Source organism: Centropristis striata, chromosome 6, assembly GCF_030273125.1.
Source record: "Centropristis striata isolate RG_2023a ecotype Rhode Island chromosome 6, C.striata_1.0, whole genome shotgun sequence".
In the NCBI taxonomy this organism is placed as follows: Eukaryota; Metazoa; Chordata; class Actinopteri; order Perciformes; family Serranidae; genus Centropristis; species Centropristis striata.
Genome location: NC_081522.1, coordinates 22,220,980 through 22,238,115, shown reverse-complemented (window position 1 = coordinate 22,238,115; position 17,136 = coordinate 22,220,980). Strand labels below are relative to the sequence as shown.

The 17,136-nt window shown below is 38.0% G+C and overlaps 1 protein-coding gene across 7 annotated transcripts in view; it reads right to left on the bottom strand.

Annotated features, from left to right (window-relative positions):
• Positions 1 to 17,136, bottom strand: part of fgd4a (FYVE, RhoGEF and PH domain containing 4a) — a 94,380-nt gene that overhangs the window by 31,846 nt on the left and 45,398 nt on the right. For 6 of the 7 annotated variants that reach the window (XM_059335181.1, XM_059335183.1, XM_059335179.1 and 3 more), the window contains one exon: positions 10,317 to 10,400. In XM_059335181.1, the coding sequence (XP_059191164.1) occupies positions 10,317 to 10,400 (84 nt within the window). Of the gene's footprint in view, positions 1 to 5,824; positions 5,959 to 10,316; positions 10,401 to 17,136 lie in introns of those variants that run through there. The other variant, XM_059335184.1, reaches the window with a different exon arrangement.

Sequence of the window (17,136 nt, the reverse complement as noted above, 5' to 3'; positions counted from 1 at the left end):
TGTGTATTGGAATAGCTGTAGAGTGAAGAGGAGGAGACAGACTTACACTTTCACAAAAAACAAAACTTCCGTCTGCTGCTTTTGTATCTGTTCTGTTTTTAAGGTTTACACTAGCAGACAGTCTGGTTCTTCTCTGTAATCACTCAGTGATGCTAATATGAAAAGAGAAATCTTCCATCCCTGTGATATAAATCATTGATAAGACATCTTATTTGCTTGATAGAAGCAGTTTCATGTCCAAATATAGAGCAAACTAAAAGTATCTGCACTTGTAGAAGAATACATTTTCAAATAAGATAACTCTCTTTCAAAAAATTATCTTTCACCCTGCTTGACAAAAATATATATTGAGATTATATTTTAATTTTAATTAAATTTTTAGTAATCATTTAATTGTTTATGTGTATAACACGTCACTTTTTAAATTAAAATTTAAAATGTGACACAACCTATATTATATATTTTGTGGAATGTGTTCTTAATTAAATTCTCCCATAATTACTTTTATTTTTAGACCATAATAATGCATAATAAACCCTTGGTCGGAGCAATTAAAAAATTGTGTCACATAGGTTTATATTTTATTTTTATTTATACTTTATTTAAATTATCAGCAATTGCATACAGTACTACTGTATTAAGCTATTTGTTTTTTTTATTTTCATATAAATCCTCAGTTTTGATTTTTCGAGAATTGTTGGACACTGTAATACATTATATATTATTATTATATAATGTACTAATAATCTATAATAACATTAAATCTTCTTTAATAAAGTTATTTATTAAAGAAAGAACAAAAAATCTATTTTAGTTAATTACTAAATTAAATGGTAGATCAATTGATTTAAAGTAAGACTCTTAAGTACAGCTGTATCAGAGTGAAAAACAAATGTATATGTGGCGTACGCTTCCAGATGCTGTTTGTTTACTGACATTTCTTTACTAAGTGCCAAAATGGTGCCCCTTATTTATTTTCCCAACAGTGATCTTTATCTTACCAATCCTGAAGCAGAAAGAGAAAAAAAATACCACAGAATCACATAGTCACAGCTTCTATTTTTACTGCCTGACCGTAATTAAAGACAACAGCTCCAGCAACTGTCTGACTGGAAGCAGTCCCACGCTGTGTTTGGGAGAGCAGACTTTCTAAACACGGCCTCAAAATTACCAATCAATCCTGAAGGCGGCCTCAGGAATTTCTCGTGATTATGTGCTTGGGTTCCCCTCGTGGCCACATTAAGAGATCATAAGAAAACATCCAGCGACAAATTATGCTCCATATTATATACATATATGGCTAAAAATGGATCTCCGTCTGCAGATGGTGCCCCACATACGGCATTTATCCTGAAAGATTGCAGGGGGTCCACTCTCCACAGCCTGACTCTGTCTCCGAGGGTTGTTATTAACTGTGTCAAACACCAGCCCCTCAGCTGGAGGCTTTCACTTCACTGCGTTCCCACTCTTTTTAAGAAATAATTTTTTAGGACCTGTGCCGGACAGAGTTTTCTTGACAATACCGGTAGGCCTAGTATTGGCACATTTAACCCTTTATCAGGCAAAGAACTATATTTGGTAACTTCAGGTAATATTTCGAGAAAAAAGTTGCAAATTTACTAGATTAAAGTGGCAAATCTAGAAGAAAAAAAGATTTAAGAGATTTAAAGTGGCAAATCTGTGCGAAAAAAGTCGCAGATTTACGAGAAAATAGTGGGAAAAAAGCAACTTTTTTCTCACAGATTCACCACTTTAAATCTCATAAATCTGCACATTTTTTTCACGTAGATTTGCCACTTTAATCTCGTAAACTTTTTTCTCAAAATATTATTTTCGTATGGTTTTTTTACACATTCTGGCAGTATGTAATATCCTCCAATATTCTCTAGGGTTGAAATTTGGAATTTGCAAGTATTTCAATGAGTGTCCTATTAAGGGTTAAAGTGGTGAATCTGGGAGAAAAAAGATGCTCTTTTCCCACTTTTTTCTCGTAAATCTGCGACTTTTTTCGCACAGATTTGCCACTTTAAATCTCTTAAATCTGCGACTTTTTTCATGTAGATTTGCTACTTTAATCTAGTAAAATTTTTTCTCGAAATATTACCTGAAGTTACTGATAAAGGGTTAACCCTGGGTAAAACTATGTGCAATCTTAAGTGAGAGAACATAACAGTGGATTGAAAAAAAAAAGTGCATTAGTCAGGTGTCGTACTTTTCTATCATGTTTTAATGGGTTAAAAAGTGTCCAATCTTTTATAGCCTGCAGGACTGGAGTCGAGACAGCTGTAGTCAAACTTGCGTTACCATCTCTGTTAGCTGACATCACAATACGTCCTCAGGTAACATCAAAACATCCAGTGTTTTCACCCAAACATGAGCAAAACACTCCTTAAAAGACCTGTGTGATGTTTTCTACCTTATGCTGATGATGCAGGATTCTCTCCCTCTACTGTCTTAGTGTCAGGCACCCACATAGAACACCCGTTAGCCCAATTTGAGTAAGTTTTTTGCCCTGACAGAACCAAATGTAAACTTGTATGACATCAGTCAGCTAGCTGGCTTCTCCGACACCTTCACTCACAGCTCCAAAAGAAAAGAAACTTGACACTGAGAAGTCCGTTCCACTCTGCGTCTCATGTGAACAGTGAGACTGACTGACATGGGAGCTGAAATGAAAAGGGAGAGTTTGTCTGTTCCACTTTTCATCTTGTAAACCCTTTTTGAAGTGCAATACTGCACAGCTAATTCTTCCAACAACCAAGTTCCAAACATTATACACAACTTGGTTACCATAGGCGACAATACAAATTTAACAGGACGACATATTTCCAGGATATCTGATCATTTTGACCAATTTCCAGGTGTTTCAACAACTTGGTTGAAGCCAGACAAGTTGTTGCAAGTCTTTTTGATAAGAAAATGGAAATATAGATACAAGTAGGTGCTGTCTGGGAATGTTTTTGAGTGAGGATCACATCAACTATAAGTACAACCTTTTTCTGAACTATTAACAATGAAACATAACCAGTTCTGTTACAGTAAAAAAATTGGATCAACTCAACTTCCTTTCCAAGAAGCAGAGGAGTGCTTAGCAGGAACTGCAGCTCCTGGTAACACACTCATTCTGGTTTCTTCTCATTAAAGCTGGCTTGGCAGAAGTGACAGACCGCCTTGTCGAGTAAATTAGTAGCAGCCAGCCACCACCCTGCAGAAACACTTTGATTCTCCTCCTCCATCTGTGAGACGGGGACGAGCCTTGTTGTCTGACACTTGTTTATGTGGAGGATAGAAACAAAAGAGGACTCACTGAACAAGGACTCAGCTATGAACTGAATGTGATAAATAATATCTTTGTCACTGATGGTATGACGCTGCTCTGCCTACGTACAGTAGGTGTTCTGCTGTATAGAAACTGAAAAGCGTCTGCTGCTGTGGAAGTGGGAAGTTGACAAGTCAAACTGAGACTCAACCTTTGCCTCTGTCCTCGTTGGAGGATGGTGAGACTTGCTGCCATGGCAACTAGCTACCTTCTGAAGATGCAAAATTTATTTCACTACTGAGTGGACTGAGCCTGAAGGAATCTGCTTTTATCTCACTAAAAAAACAGGCACAGAGAGTGCAAGAAATGCTCTGGTGAAGGTCAGGTGTCAGCAGCAGTGTTGATGAGAAAGAACGACTCATGCAAAATGCTGCTTTGCAAAGCACCCAGCGGCTTTTGATACCACAAATATCCTTTACACTTATCTAAAAACATGAACAGCATCTGCCCTTAGTGTGTGAGTCTATCAGTAATACAGAGCTCTCCTTAAAAAATCTCCTTTACGAGTTTTACCTGGACTCACTGTGTTATATGCATACGTGTGTGTGTGTGTGTGTGTGTGTGTGTGTGTGTGTGTGTGTGGTACTACAGCATTGCCCCCACCTCCCCCATCCACAGCCCTCCAGCTCTGCCACATCACAGCTGCAGAGGAATGAGTTTACTGCAAGGCAGCAAAGGAGGCTACAGGAATGTATCGCTCTGACACAAATATCTTTCTCTGCAACAAAAAAACAAACAATGTCTGAAAATAGTGAATGGTCCCCACTAGTGCCTGAAATAGCTTGGCTCCTGGGATGGCAAGGTCTGTTGGTTACTTGGTGAAACACTAAGCAAAGCACATATTGGATGGACTACCATGGAATTTTGTACAATTTTCTACAATCATGGCCTATGCAAAATTGTACGGCAATCCATCTTATAGCTGCTGAGATATTTCAGTGGTGCATCAACAGACAGAGCAACATGGCCATAACTGGAGGCTACAAAGTGACTCCATCCCAAAATATAAAATACAAATGTTCTCTCAGCTGAGAAGGACACCGTTAAAGTTCACATTAGAGCCTGACCAACACTTGGTTTTTGGGGCCAATGCTGATACCAACATAAGGGAGTAAAAAATTCCAGTAACGCTTTATAATAAGGTCCTTAATAACCATTAATTAACAAGTAATAAGGCATTGTTCTCGCTTTAGATCCGGTAGTTGCAAAAAGCATAGTTAACTTATAATAGATGAGCAATAAAGTATATTTTAATATCAATAAGCAAACAAAATAAGATTAATAAAGGCATGGCAAGACATAATGGGTGGGTCATGGGTGTTTGTAATGCCATTATTAACACTTATATAAGCTTATAAACACACAATAATGTTGATAAGCCTCTTGTAAGGACTTACAAGGGCCTTATTACTTGTTAATTAATGGTTATTACAAGGATCTTAATATAAAGCGTTACCAAAAATCCAATATTATTATATCAGATGTTTACAATCCTCCAACACTCTGCAACTCACAACTAATCAATATTGACTTATGAACTACAAGTCAGAGGAAAAAGATTTATTTTTGGTTTTGGGGTGAACTGTCCCTTTAAAACCAGCACCATTAGACCAATGCCTGCAGCAAGTCCTGTGATACTTTCTCCATCCTGGCTTCACAGGTGCCGCTCAGTTAATCTCCACTCAGTCAAACACCATTGAGCGAACATTCAAGACATTTCTACCTCATGACATAACCTCTCAGCGTGTTGTCAGCTGACAGTCCTGCCGTACCTGTCTCTTACACGTCTCTTGTCTCATTCTTTCTGTTCCTCCTCCCAAACCCCCTGTGGCAAAATGTGTGCTGATACTTCAGTGTGAGCGCTCCAGGTAAGAATAATAAAACAAAAAGGCACAAGGTGTGTCCCCACCCTGCCAGCCGCGATTGTGTGACACAGCCTGAGACTCGGGCTTTGTCTCCTTGCCTCGTGGCCCCACGGGCGCACACACAGAGCACATTCATATCAAAAGGCATGTCTGAGAGGACATTTTTACAAATTCTGCTTCTTCTTAATAAAGGGGTTGGCGTATTAAAGACCGTCTGGGCTGCTTCTACACAGCTACAGCAATGTCAGAAAACATGAGAGAGGAAGACGGGTGAAGCAAGCTGCCATATCCAGAATATTTTATCAAAAATATTTCACATGCACAGTTTTCAGTTCATAAATCAGCCAGCAACTGTTACATTATGATTTAAGTAGAAAAGGTTAAAATTTTTGGAGTGCACTGATCTGCCTGAGCCTGTTTTCATAAGTAGGCTACTTATCATTTGAAGTGCTTTGCGAGCGTAAACACTGTTGTACATTAGCAGATTAAAAGAGCCATTAACGTGTATTTTCATCTAAAATCAAAGACCTAATAAGCCACAAGAGAAGCCCACACTCGGGAGAGACAGTCCAAGAGAAATTAAACAAAGACAGTAGAAATTAAATACTCTGAAGTTAAAAATCCCAGTGAATTAACTCACCCTGGAGTTTTAGACAGACAGGAAATCAGCTGAATCCTCATTGAGGGACCACGCTGTGTGTGTGAGAGTGTGTGAGTCCCAAAAGAGCACTAAGTTTAGGTTCCATGCAATCTTCCCAGTCAGCTCCGCCGCTGTGTGACTCAGCTCAGCGAGGACTCACAGAGACTCACAGCACAAGACTCCTCCTTTACTTTCACTCACACACCCCCTATTGAAGTGGCTTTTAAAAAAAAAAAATGACAGAGCCACCCAGAGTGAGGCAAACACACATATCCAGCGGCTCAAAACACACAACTCTGGACAGACAGGATCTGTACTTTTACACTTTTAAAGCTTCAAATCTACAAACAGCACCATTGAGAGTAGATGAAATTTGGAATTTTTAATTCCCCAATACATGCACAGCTCCACTAAGATGCTCTGCAGCTTCCCCTCACGTGTTGATTTAATCTCATCATAAAAGAAGCAAATAAATAAATCCTCTTACAGCGAGCATTGGTGTGAAACAGACACGCTTATATAACAGCCACTTCACTTCTCTTTCTGTCTGATTAGTCTGATCAATGATTAACAAACACCACAGTAAAGCAGAGCGCCCGGAGCGCCTCGCACCACTTCTCTCATCTGCCTGCTAAAATCTAAATGAAGCCCAAAGCTTCTAATCTATTATTTTAAACCAGCATCCCATCAACTTCCCCTCCTCTGGCACATTTCTTGTGAAAATACTACAGACACGAAAAACAAGAAAAAAACTGCAGACCCAAGTCGACACAAACAAGTAATCTGATAAAATCAGCATATGGGTTTAAATCTAGATTTTAGATTTGACTTTATTAATCCCACAGTGGGGAAATTTCTTTGTTACAGCCGCACAAATCTTCACACAATCTTTAAGATAAAGATAAAAAATAAACAATCTACGAAAAAGACATTTAACAATATATAATACACAATAATATACTATATACAATTTAGTGCAAATTAAGTGGAGAATGTGCAGATTATATGCAAAAATGTTCAGACATGAGCATATGAGCATACATGAGCATGAGCATATATGAAAATGAAACAAAGAGCCAAGGAACAGGCTACTTATTATCACGAACAAGATGTACCTTTTGCAGAAGTCTGTAGAGGGAACTGTGACTTTAGGGTCTCCATGTTCTGTATGTGTCCTGTGAGCAGAGCTGCTCCTGCTGTCTGACAGCTGAGCTCAGAGCTACCTGCTCTTTTGAGTTAGAGCTGCAATGTATAGTGTTGTATATCAACTCCAAGCTGTCACATGCTTAGCCACAAACCCAAACCAGCAGAAGAAGACTTCATTTAAACAGCGGTTATACGACTTATTGTCACGTTGCTATCTGTGGATATGTGAAAAGTTGAAAGGTATGTGTGGGTGTGCTTATTTTAATTTATATTTTCACACACACTCTCAAACACCTGCAGGCTCACTGACGTGCATCATGTGTCATCAGAGCAGGAGTAGAAGGAATGGCATTCCTCTAAACCAGTTTGACCACATTCAACTCACTAAATTCCCTTTAAATTAGCTGTTGAACCTACAGCAGTGCAGTTCAGGCACATTTCACATAAACAAAGAAAACATCTAGGTTCTTCAGATGAATCCACACAGCATAACAAACACCCTGAATGATTTTGCATTTGGGACCAAAACTGCTTTCTCATGCTCACATATCCGTGGTGCAACCAGAAGTCGATGCCAATAGATACTTGACGCAGCCAAACTCCTGCAGCCTTTTTGCTGGCAGGGTCACACAGACAGGATCTACTGGTGTCACCAGAGAGGCTGCCATAACATCCGACCTCTGACCTCTAACAGAGGCTGCACACACCTGCACCCAAACAATTCTCTTCATTGACTTTTCTACAGGAAATCCAGGGAATGTGTTGATAACCTACATTTACATGTCACTGGTCAGTAATCGGATTTTCGGATTTCTGCCCTAATTTTTTAGTGACATTTGATGCTGAATCCTGAGGTTTGTCAAAGCATTTGTGCTGATGGCTTAATGAAAGGATAGGTTCTCTTGTAAAAGATGGTTACATTCAACCATTAACCAGCTGTTAAGCAGCATAAGTTGCTTATTTAGACTCTATTTTAGTGCATCCATCTACCTTACACTCATACACATATTTTGTACACATTTTCCTTTCCTCCCCATACTAAAAAGTAAAACTATAAAAATACTATATACTATACTATATATATATATACTATATACTATACTATAAAACTATAGAGATAACTATATATATATATATATATATATATATATATATAATTATGTGCATATGATTGAGAGTTGCGTGGAAAGCCCCCTCTTTATGAGATGCAGAGTAGCCTGTACCTAATAAGAGTACGTCTAAGTCTGTAAGTAAGCTATTGAAAGTGAAAGTATTGAAATGGACAGTGGAAAAATAAAATGTGACGCGTACATTTTGTCACGTTAAAAATAATTTTGAAAGAGGTATTTAGAAACGGCACAATTTTAACACTTTATCTATTTTTATTAAATAGAATTTGAACATGACCCACCGAAAATTTAGATTTTGAGAGGCTGTTAGTTCTTGTATCATATCATCCATCAAATGGCTCTAAAATTGATCCCGACAGAATTCTTTGCCACTGTCGTCAATGCTGTAGAGTTAGTTGATTTACAATTATTGTAAAATATGTTTATAGTTAATGTTCTTGGTGTGAACAGCCTTTATCCTGGTTCACTTCAGAAAAACTGGTTCCTCATTTACATGAGTTCTAAGAAATTAGGTCACTGCCAAAATTACTTAAATGCATGTACACACACTTGCTGACACAGTATACTGTAAATGTTATACACAAAAAACCCACTTCCTGACCGTTTGTAGTGCCCTACATCAGTCAGTGAGATTAGTGTGTGTAGTTCATCCACCCTGGTACATGAAGTGTTCATTGTGTCCGTCATGCTGGCACAAACAGTGTGTGTATGTGTGTGGGAGTGTCAGACGGGGTGACAGATAACCATTACCACCAGGCATGAGGGATTAGCCGTTTCTGTTCAACTACCCAGACTTTCTTCAGATTAACCCTGCCTCATCCTCTAATCCGAGGGCCAGCGTGAGATTAGAACCCCAGTCTGCTCTGAACCAGGAGGCACTGCTGGAGGGGGGGCGGGACTAAAAAACTGTCTGGGGGTTGTGATAATAAAAAAAGATGATGGAAGTGTGGGGAGGAGAAATAAATGGGGATAAAGAACTGCACTGTAAAAAATGTTTGTGGAAATTACAGTAAAAAACTGTCAAATTGCATCAAAAATAGGTTGTAAAATTAAACATTGTACATCACCGTAGTAGATACTTTTAATTACTGTAAATCAAAGAATAGTATGAAACTTAGTATGAAACTGAAAACACACAGTTTTGCTGTAAAAATATAAAATATCCATGTAAAGTTAATGGAGAAATACCACGATGACACAATTATCCTGAAAGTAATGGGATTATTCAGTATAAATTACAGTTTTTGCTGATATTTACATACGCTCACTGTATTTTTTACGGTGATGTTCTGGCAACCACAGCTGCTGGTATTTTACCGTAAATTAAAAGGTTTTTTGTTTTTTTTACAGTGTGGAGACAGTGGTTTTAGAGGTGACCTAAAAGGCAGAAGGTGAGAGAAAAGCTTTGCTGAAGAAAAATAGGACGAAACAGACAGGATGGAAGGAAAAGTGATGCATGATGAAAATAGACAGGGAAGAAGGACAGATGGAAGAGGGCTGAAAGGGGGATTTACAGCAGAGAAAGAGACAGTGCACATAAAGAAGAGAGACAATGAGAAAAAGTGAAAAATAGGAAGACACTGGGGGCTGCAGGAACGCATCCATTCATCACATAGTGTCAGACTGTGAGCTACACACACACACACACACACACACACACACACACACACAGGTTTGATATAAAAATAGAGCAGAGACCATCAGCTTGCTGCAGCAGGGAGGAGTGCTCATACTGCCTTTCACAGCATCATCCTGCAGCCCCTCTCTGCAGATCCACCTCGCCTTAAAGTTCACCTCGCTGCAGCCCATTCGCTTAGAAAATATCACCAGTTTTGGGAAAGTTTAGAAACAACTCAAAGGCTTCAAACTCTCGCCGCGATGCTGACTCCAAATGCAAATACGTGCGGCCCCCTGCTGTGAATCAGAGGTGGCGACTGACGAGGAACAAAGCTTCGCATCTTAATTCGGCTTGTGGCAACATTACCTCCCACACATCACAAGATGAGGATCAAAAAAGAGGTTAAAAAAAAAGATGAAGAAAAAAAGGACTGCATCAAGACCAGAACAGAGACAGGAAACCACAAGGACTGAACAACCCCCCTCACACCAGTTAGATGTGAATAGCTATACATGACATTTAAACTTTCTGCAACAAGATCATTAAAAGAAAGCTGCATTTTAAAGAAAGAGATTAAAAAAGCAGAAGTGCTGCCTACCTCTGGAGTGTTCGATTTTCACTGCCACGCAGGCCTCCTCATCAGTGTTCTTGGACTGGAAACAGCCAGCTTTGTCTTTCTTCTCTGCAACAACAAAACACACCATTCACTATAAAAAGAAATACGAAGAAACTAAAAACAGGTGGATATTTTAATGCCTGCATCTGAGGCAGGTAACTTCATGTTTTATTTAAGAGGAACAGCGGCTTGGTTGTATGAAAAAACGGAACATGCCAAAATAAAAAAAGAATTAAGAAGAAATAAAAAAAAAATTAAAATACAGTGATGATTACATTTTTGGGGAAAATGGGGGAAAATACGAAGCAAAAATAATATATAAATAAATAAAAATATGAATTAAATGAATTAATTAAAAAATAAATAAATACATTAACAACATTTAAATAAATTAAAATAAATAAATTAAACAAAAATCATAATATAAATGTGAAATTTAATAGGAAAGTAAGTAAATTGGGGAACTCATAACACAGGCAAATAAATAAATAAGCAAATTAAAACAAAAATATACATTTATAATCAAATTTTGTCAAGTAATAATTGCTTACCTTTATTTATTTTTGTACATTTAGTGGCCTAATAATTTATTGAGCGAATCACTATTAACATTTTTTTTTTGTCAGCATCTATCCTCTGTATGGGTGTATATAGAGAGGATGATGATGATGGAAGAACAAGAGCTATATTATTATTATCTATTATTTCTATTATATCTATTATTGTACATTATGACATGCTGGACATGCTTAGAGCTGAATATAATCACACGTGGGCCAAAGCTGCCAGACTCTTCTGCTAGCTGCACTTATCGAGATCAGGACTAGACTCGTGTTTGTTTTGAGAATGAAAAGGAATATACCACTCCTTGGAGAGAGAAACCCTAATTAGTCTGTCTGTGATATGTAGGGCAGAGTCTGTGGGGAGAGCTAACTCTCTTTCAACACAGCCGTTTAATATGCACATAAAAGATTAAAGAGAAAATAGCAACGCTCGTAAAAACAATGATGGGCTCACATGAGTATTGGTACACCCCCCCCCCATACACACACACAAACAAAAACCTATGCTTCTATGCTCTGTCTGATCAAATATGAAGCATCAAAGCTGCAGAATGATCAATGTCCTTGTCGACATGCAGCAACATGTGCAAGTGACACACAGCACAATACAACAGCTGAAAAAACATACTAATTAAACTTGAGCTGACTTCATTCAACTGTCACTGTAACTACACTGCAAAAAAGCCGACTTGTATTTTTTTGCCTAAAACAGTGATTTAATTTGGTAAAACTTGGAAATACTGACATTTAGGGCAATAATGTAAGTTAGCACAACAAAGGAAGCCAGTTGTCTGCTCAAAAACAAGTTGGTGAGTTGTTGTTACTTATATCTTTAAGTTGGGGTTCACAACAAGGGACAATAGTTCTGCTAACTCTTATTTCTTTGTTGTGAAATTCGGTCATTAGCGAAAGCTAGCGGCTAACTGATGCTAGCGGCTAACTGATGCTAGTGGCGCTGCTTGTTACAGCTACAAGAGTAGCCATTAGCGTATCAATGCTAACTCAAAATTGTGGTCACAACGTTAGCTGACATTTCATAGCGGCGTTACAATCGTGCCAGAGAAATTCAGAGTTGAGCAAACTCAAAAACAAAACTTAAAATATTTAGTTTAATTGTCCAACTTAAAATTTTATCAACGTTTGTTGCCTTGAAATTTTGAGTTCACCCAACATTTCTTTTTTTGCAGTGTAAGTATAGCGTCAAAGAACTGCTAGCCTGGCTACCAACCATTAGAGACAGATTTATGAAGTTTTTAGCACCTGTTTTTCATGCTCTGTACCAAACACATGCGGTGATATATCACACATTCAACAGACTGGAGCTGCAGTTTTATCATTTGTGTGAGTGTATGCAGGGTGAGCCTCTCTCTCCTCATTGCATATGCATTTAAGGGAGTATCGGGCAAATATTACAAGATGTGTTAACAGAGGATGGTTATGTATTCCACTTGGTTAACTCAGGTCACGCTACTTGCTGCTGTCTCTTTTGTCTCTGCCTCTCAAAAGTAGGTGCAAACCCAGCACAGATGGGATTTAAGAGCTAGTGGAGGAAACAGACATGCTTTTAATATAGGCTTATATAGAAGTAAAACTTGATTATTAAAAAGAAAAATTAAGAAATTGAGCTCTTATTAATGAACACAATTTTAGATTACTATAATCCAAATTAATAGGGGACGTGGCATTGTGGTTTGTGTTCATTAAACTTGAATTTGAACTGTAGAATCATTGCAGGCTGAAAAAAACATGAAAGCATTCTTTTGTAACAATATTATGTGACTGTATTTACACTCTCCGAATCCATGATTGGATTAAATTTTCCATTTAAACATTTACTTTGTTAGAACTGAAGGATGTGCCATTGTTCAGGCTATCCTCATGATTTTATACAAAATGTAGAAAGTCATAAAGTGGAAATTGCATTTTTCCCACAAAATCTTAACTAGTGCTGGATAAACATAATAATGAAAGCCTGTGACAGATGGGTCAAACTGTCAAAACCCCAACAGGAGACTGATGTTCATCTCTCATTGTTGGAAGTTATGTCTGGAAGTGGAGTTTTTTAAAAGTCCAACCCTGTTCTTTTTTCCTAACCTTAGTAAGTGGTATTGATGGTTTTAAAACATGTTTAAATCAGTGATTGTGATGTAGGGTAAAAAAGTGTTACATTGAACAACAATGTGTTAAAATTAGTGTTGTTTAAGTCTAACTCTGTTCTTTTTTTCCAAAGCTTAAGGAAGTGGTATTGGTGGCAAAAAGTAACATTTGTGTTGAAAACATGTCACATTTCTTAGGACATTATGAATCACGCTGTAAAAGTTTTTGTAGGAAATCGTATGAACCCCTTCATGAGAATATGGGCTGTCATGTGTGATACCCACCATATTTTTTTGGAACTGTACCACACAAAGCTATACGAGTTAGGTAAGAAAGCTTTTAGTTATGTTGCCCCTTCATCATGGAATACTTCATGGACTTGAAACTCTCTGATAAACTGATCACAATCGGTGAATTTTAAAGGAAAAATAAATCGCCTCCCTTGGTCAGTGTTACTGCTCCTTATAAGTTCTTGTGCATTAATTCATGGGGACAATCCCTATCACAGGCCTGATATATATATATATATATATCATATAGAAACAGACAACCATTCTCTCATTCACTCCTACGGGCAATTTAGAGTCACCAATTAAACCTAAGTATGTTTTTGGACTGTGGGAGGAAGCCATGTAGCCATGATGGCTGTATTTCTATTTAATTTAAATATATACTGTCACATTGAAGTAATCACTGAAGATCATTTTGATTAAAAAATTTAAATTACGTCACCCCTAATTTACACACATTTCCTCACTGAATTAATCTTTTGGCAGATTGTCCATGCATCGTTTGTCAATGTTTGCATTAATACACCAAACTATAAATGTCATAAAGTATTGTGTCAGATGGGATATACAGCAGTGCTGAACTGAGACTGACACAAGGAGGTGTAGATAATGCCACGTAAAAAGAAAAGTGGTCAAACTCAGTGTGGGGCGGTGCAGACACGAGAGGGGAGGTAAAACTGACTTGTGTGTGTGTGTGTGTGCATGTGTGTGTGTGTGAGAAGGGGGGTATAATATCCTGGCTCAAGGATTAAAGGAGGGCTTTCTCCACCCACCATCTGGACTCCTCATGACAGGCCTGCCTGCTGTTCACACACACACACACACACACACACACACACTTTATAGTACATAAATTGAACCTCAATCTGTTATATAAGTTCCCTAGTCAGGATATACTGTATACACATAAGCAGCTTATCAAAAGCATTACGTACATATCTGACTCTATTGTGACCCCCTCCACTCTCAGACATGTGACTAGAGTCATCACACGCCTATTGTTTCCTGAAGTGGGGGGATGTGTTACCATGTCAGCACTTAAAACACACACACACACTTTAAAAAAAGAAAAGAAAAAGCCACACACTCTGCCAGAACAAACATGACATCCATGAAGGATATAAAGGTGGAATGAATTGTTTTGTGAGATATTGGTGCGGAGGGGAACCTACTTCAGTGATGATATATGATGGGGGGAGTCGACTGGTCCAGCTACTAGCCTGACCCAAAACTTCCTCTTCCTGTCTGTCGACTTCCTGTTTTTAATATTCTATAATCTTAAAGTCTCAACTCTAAGCCAACCGATACTCTGACTAAGGACAGAAGAGAAAGTGCAAGAAATGACATGCACAGACGACTCTGGTTATAGGGACAGTTCATAATCAGAGCTGTAGCCATCTTTGAAGTGGTGACCGTTAGGGATGGCCGTCTGGAACAATCCTGCCAACTCAATTATCTATAACGTTAACGATTAAATAATCCATTAATCACTGCATGCATACATGCTCAAAAAAAAAAAATACACTACCGGTCAAAAGTTTTAGAACACCCCAATTTTTCCAGTTTTTTATTGAAATTCAAGCAGTTCAAGTCAAATGAGCAGCTTGAAAGGGTACAAAGGTAAGTGGTGAACTGCCAGAGGTAAATAAAAAAAGGTAAGCTTAACCAAAACTGAAAAATAATGTACATTTCAGAATTATACAAGTACCGGTAGGCCTTTTTCAGGGAACAAGAAATGGGTTAACAACTAAACTCTATGGAGTCTCAGGCTATTTTGTCCGTTTTTGAATTCTTTTCATGTCTTTGTAAGTCATTTTGTGTCTTTTTTGGTAATTTTGTGTCTTTTTTTGGTCATTTTGTGTCTTTTTTAGTCCTTTAGTCCAACATAAAATGTGATTTTGAATCTTTTTTTTTACTTTCAAAACACTCTCATGCTCAATAAAGAATTGTAAATGTTGCAAATGTGCATTAATTTCAGAGAACACTGAGACATTAAACTGCATTATTTTCAATTAAATTCTGGAAAAGTTGGTGTGTTCTAAAACTTTTGACCAGTAGTATAATAAGACTAAAATGCTCAAACTTTTAGTCGACTGAAACTTGACTAAAGAGTAAAAACGTGACAAAAACTAATCAAAACTAAAATGACAGCTTGACACAAAGACTAGACTAAGACTAAAATTAAAACAACACTACCTGCAAGGTTTGATACAGTAAGCTAGTTTTGCTCCAACTAATACACTTGTATTTCTGTGTCTTTTATAATTGTTATTACAACTTTCAGTTTGCAAACTGTAGCTTTATACAACTTAATTCTCAGCTCATTGGCTTATTGATGTACGGCCACAGAACTGAACAATCGACGTGTTTCAGTCCAGTGATACTGATATGCAGTCAAGGATAATATTAAAATAAAAAAAATACACAGAACGATTAAAAATTTCACATGATCGACCAAATTGATAATCATTCCCATCCCTAGTAACCATAACCATCACAGACGCTTCAAAAACTCCAAAAAGAGTCCATCGAAGGAGGAATTGAGGAGCTGAGAAAGCTGCTTCGATTTTCTTTACTGATGTCTATATTTTTACCGGCTTGCTGTCAGTTACAGTAAAGGTGAAGGTGAAAATAAAGGCAACCTGCCAATTAAGACAAAAATCTTACAAGTGCTTTCTGTATGTCTTTGGGCTTCCTCTATTTAGCTTCACGAATTAAACACGCCTCAAAACCAACATGGTCTCACAATATCCCGTGGCTATTCCAACATACAAAGTTATTATGTATATTCACTGAGTGAATATTTAGAAAATAAAACATATATTTCTCGCTAGAAATGTGATCAAAATCCATTTTTATGCAGAAACTAAGTCAAAATATTGATTTTTTTCACTAAAAATGAGAGAACTGTCCGCCATGTTTTTTGTTCTGACCGCTGGAACCTTGAAAGTCATGTGACTTGGAACAAACCAATAGGAACAAATATCCATGGAATAGCCACGGGATATGACTAGGGATGGGTACCGTTCACATTTGAACCGATACGGTACCGATACCCGGTACCTGGGAATCGGTATCGGTACTCAACGGTACCAATTTTTGGTACTCTTGCGTTTGAAAATATAAACTTTAAAAAATATATCAAAACAATATAAAATCCAGGATGAGCAGTGCTTTATTGTTGAGTGAACGTGCATTTTGTAACATGAAGGTTGGAGTGTTATCAAAGAATGCAGAGGAGCTCTCAGGTGGCAAGTGCACGGAGAAAAAAAAAAAAAAAAAAGGTTGCAAGTGCTCGTGTGATTTGCTGTGATGACGTCGTAGCTGTGCAGCGCAGCACCGGTCAGACAGTATTGTGGGCATAGCATGGTTGGAATAAACAAAGTTGAGTCTGGCTGCTCTGTGAACATATATCGAGGATGACGCAGGAGTCTGAGGGATTTAATTTCAGCAAGGCAGTTTGGAATAAAGTGGCAGGTAATATTCCTGAGTTGAAGATCGGAGTTTTAGCGGAGGACCAGAGATGAAGCAGCTAGCTGCTAGCTGCTAATGACCGGTCTATAGAAGAATGGAGAGAGCAAACGGAGTAAGGAAAGTCCAATCTGGAGGCAGACTAAGGCCAAGCCCGGGTAGAGACATTGGAGAGATAGCAGCTGGCGGCGAGCAGGCCGAGAGCCGGCTGTTCGTCTCTGCGCCGGGTTGGAAGAGGGCAGCAGCTAGTGGCTAGTGGCCGCGGTGAGCAGACAGGACCAGACGAGGAGGTAAATAAAAAAATAGTGCGATCGTCAGCACGCTTGTTAATCAAGACGTCAAATGAAAACAGGTTGAAATCAATGATCAGTTCAAAGGTAA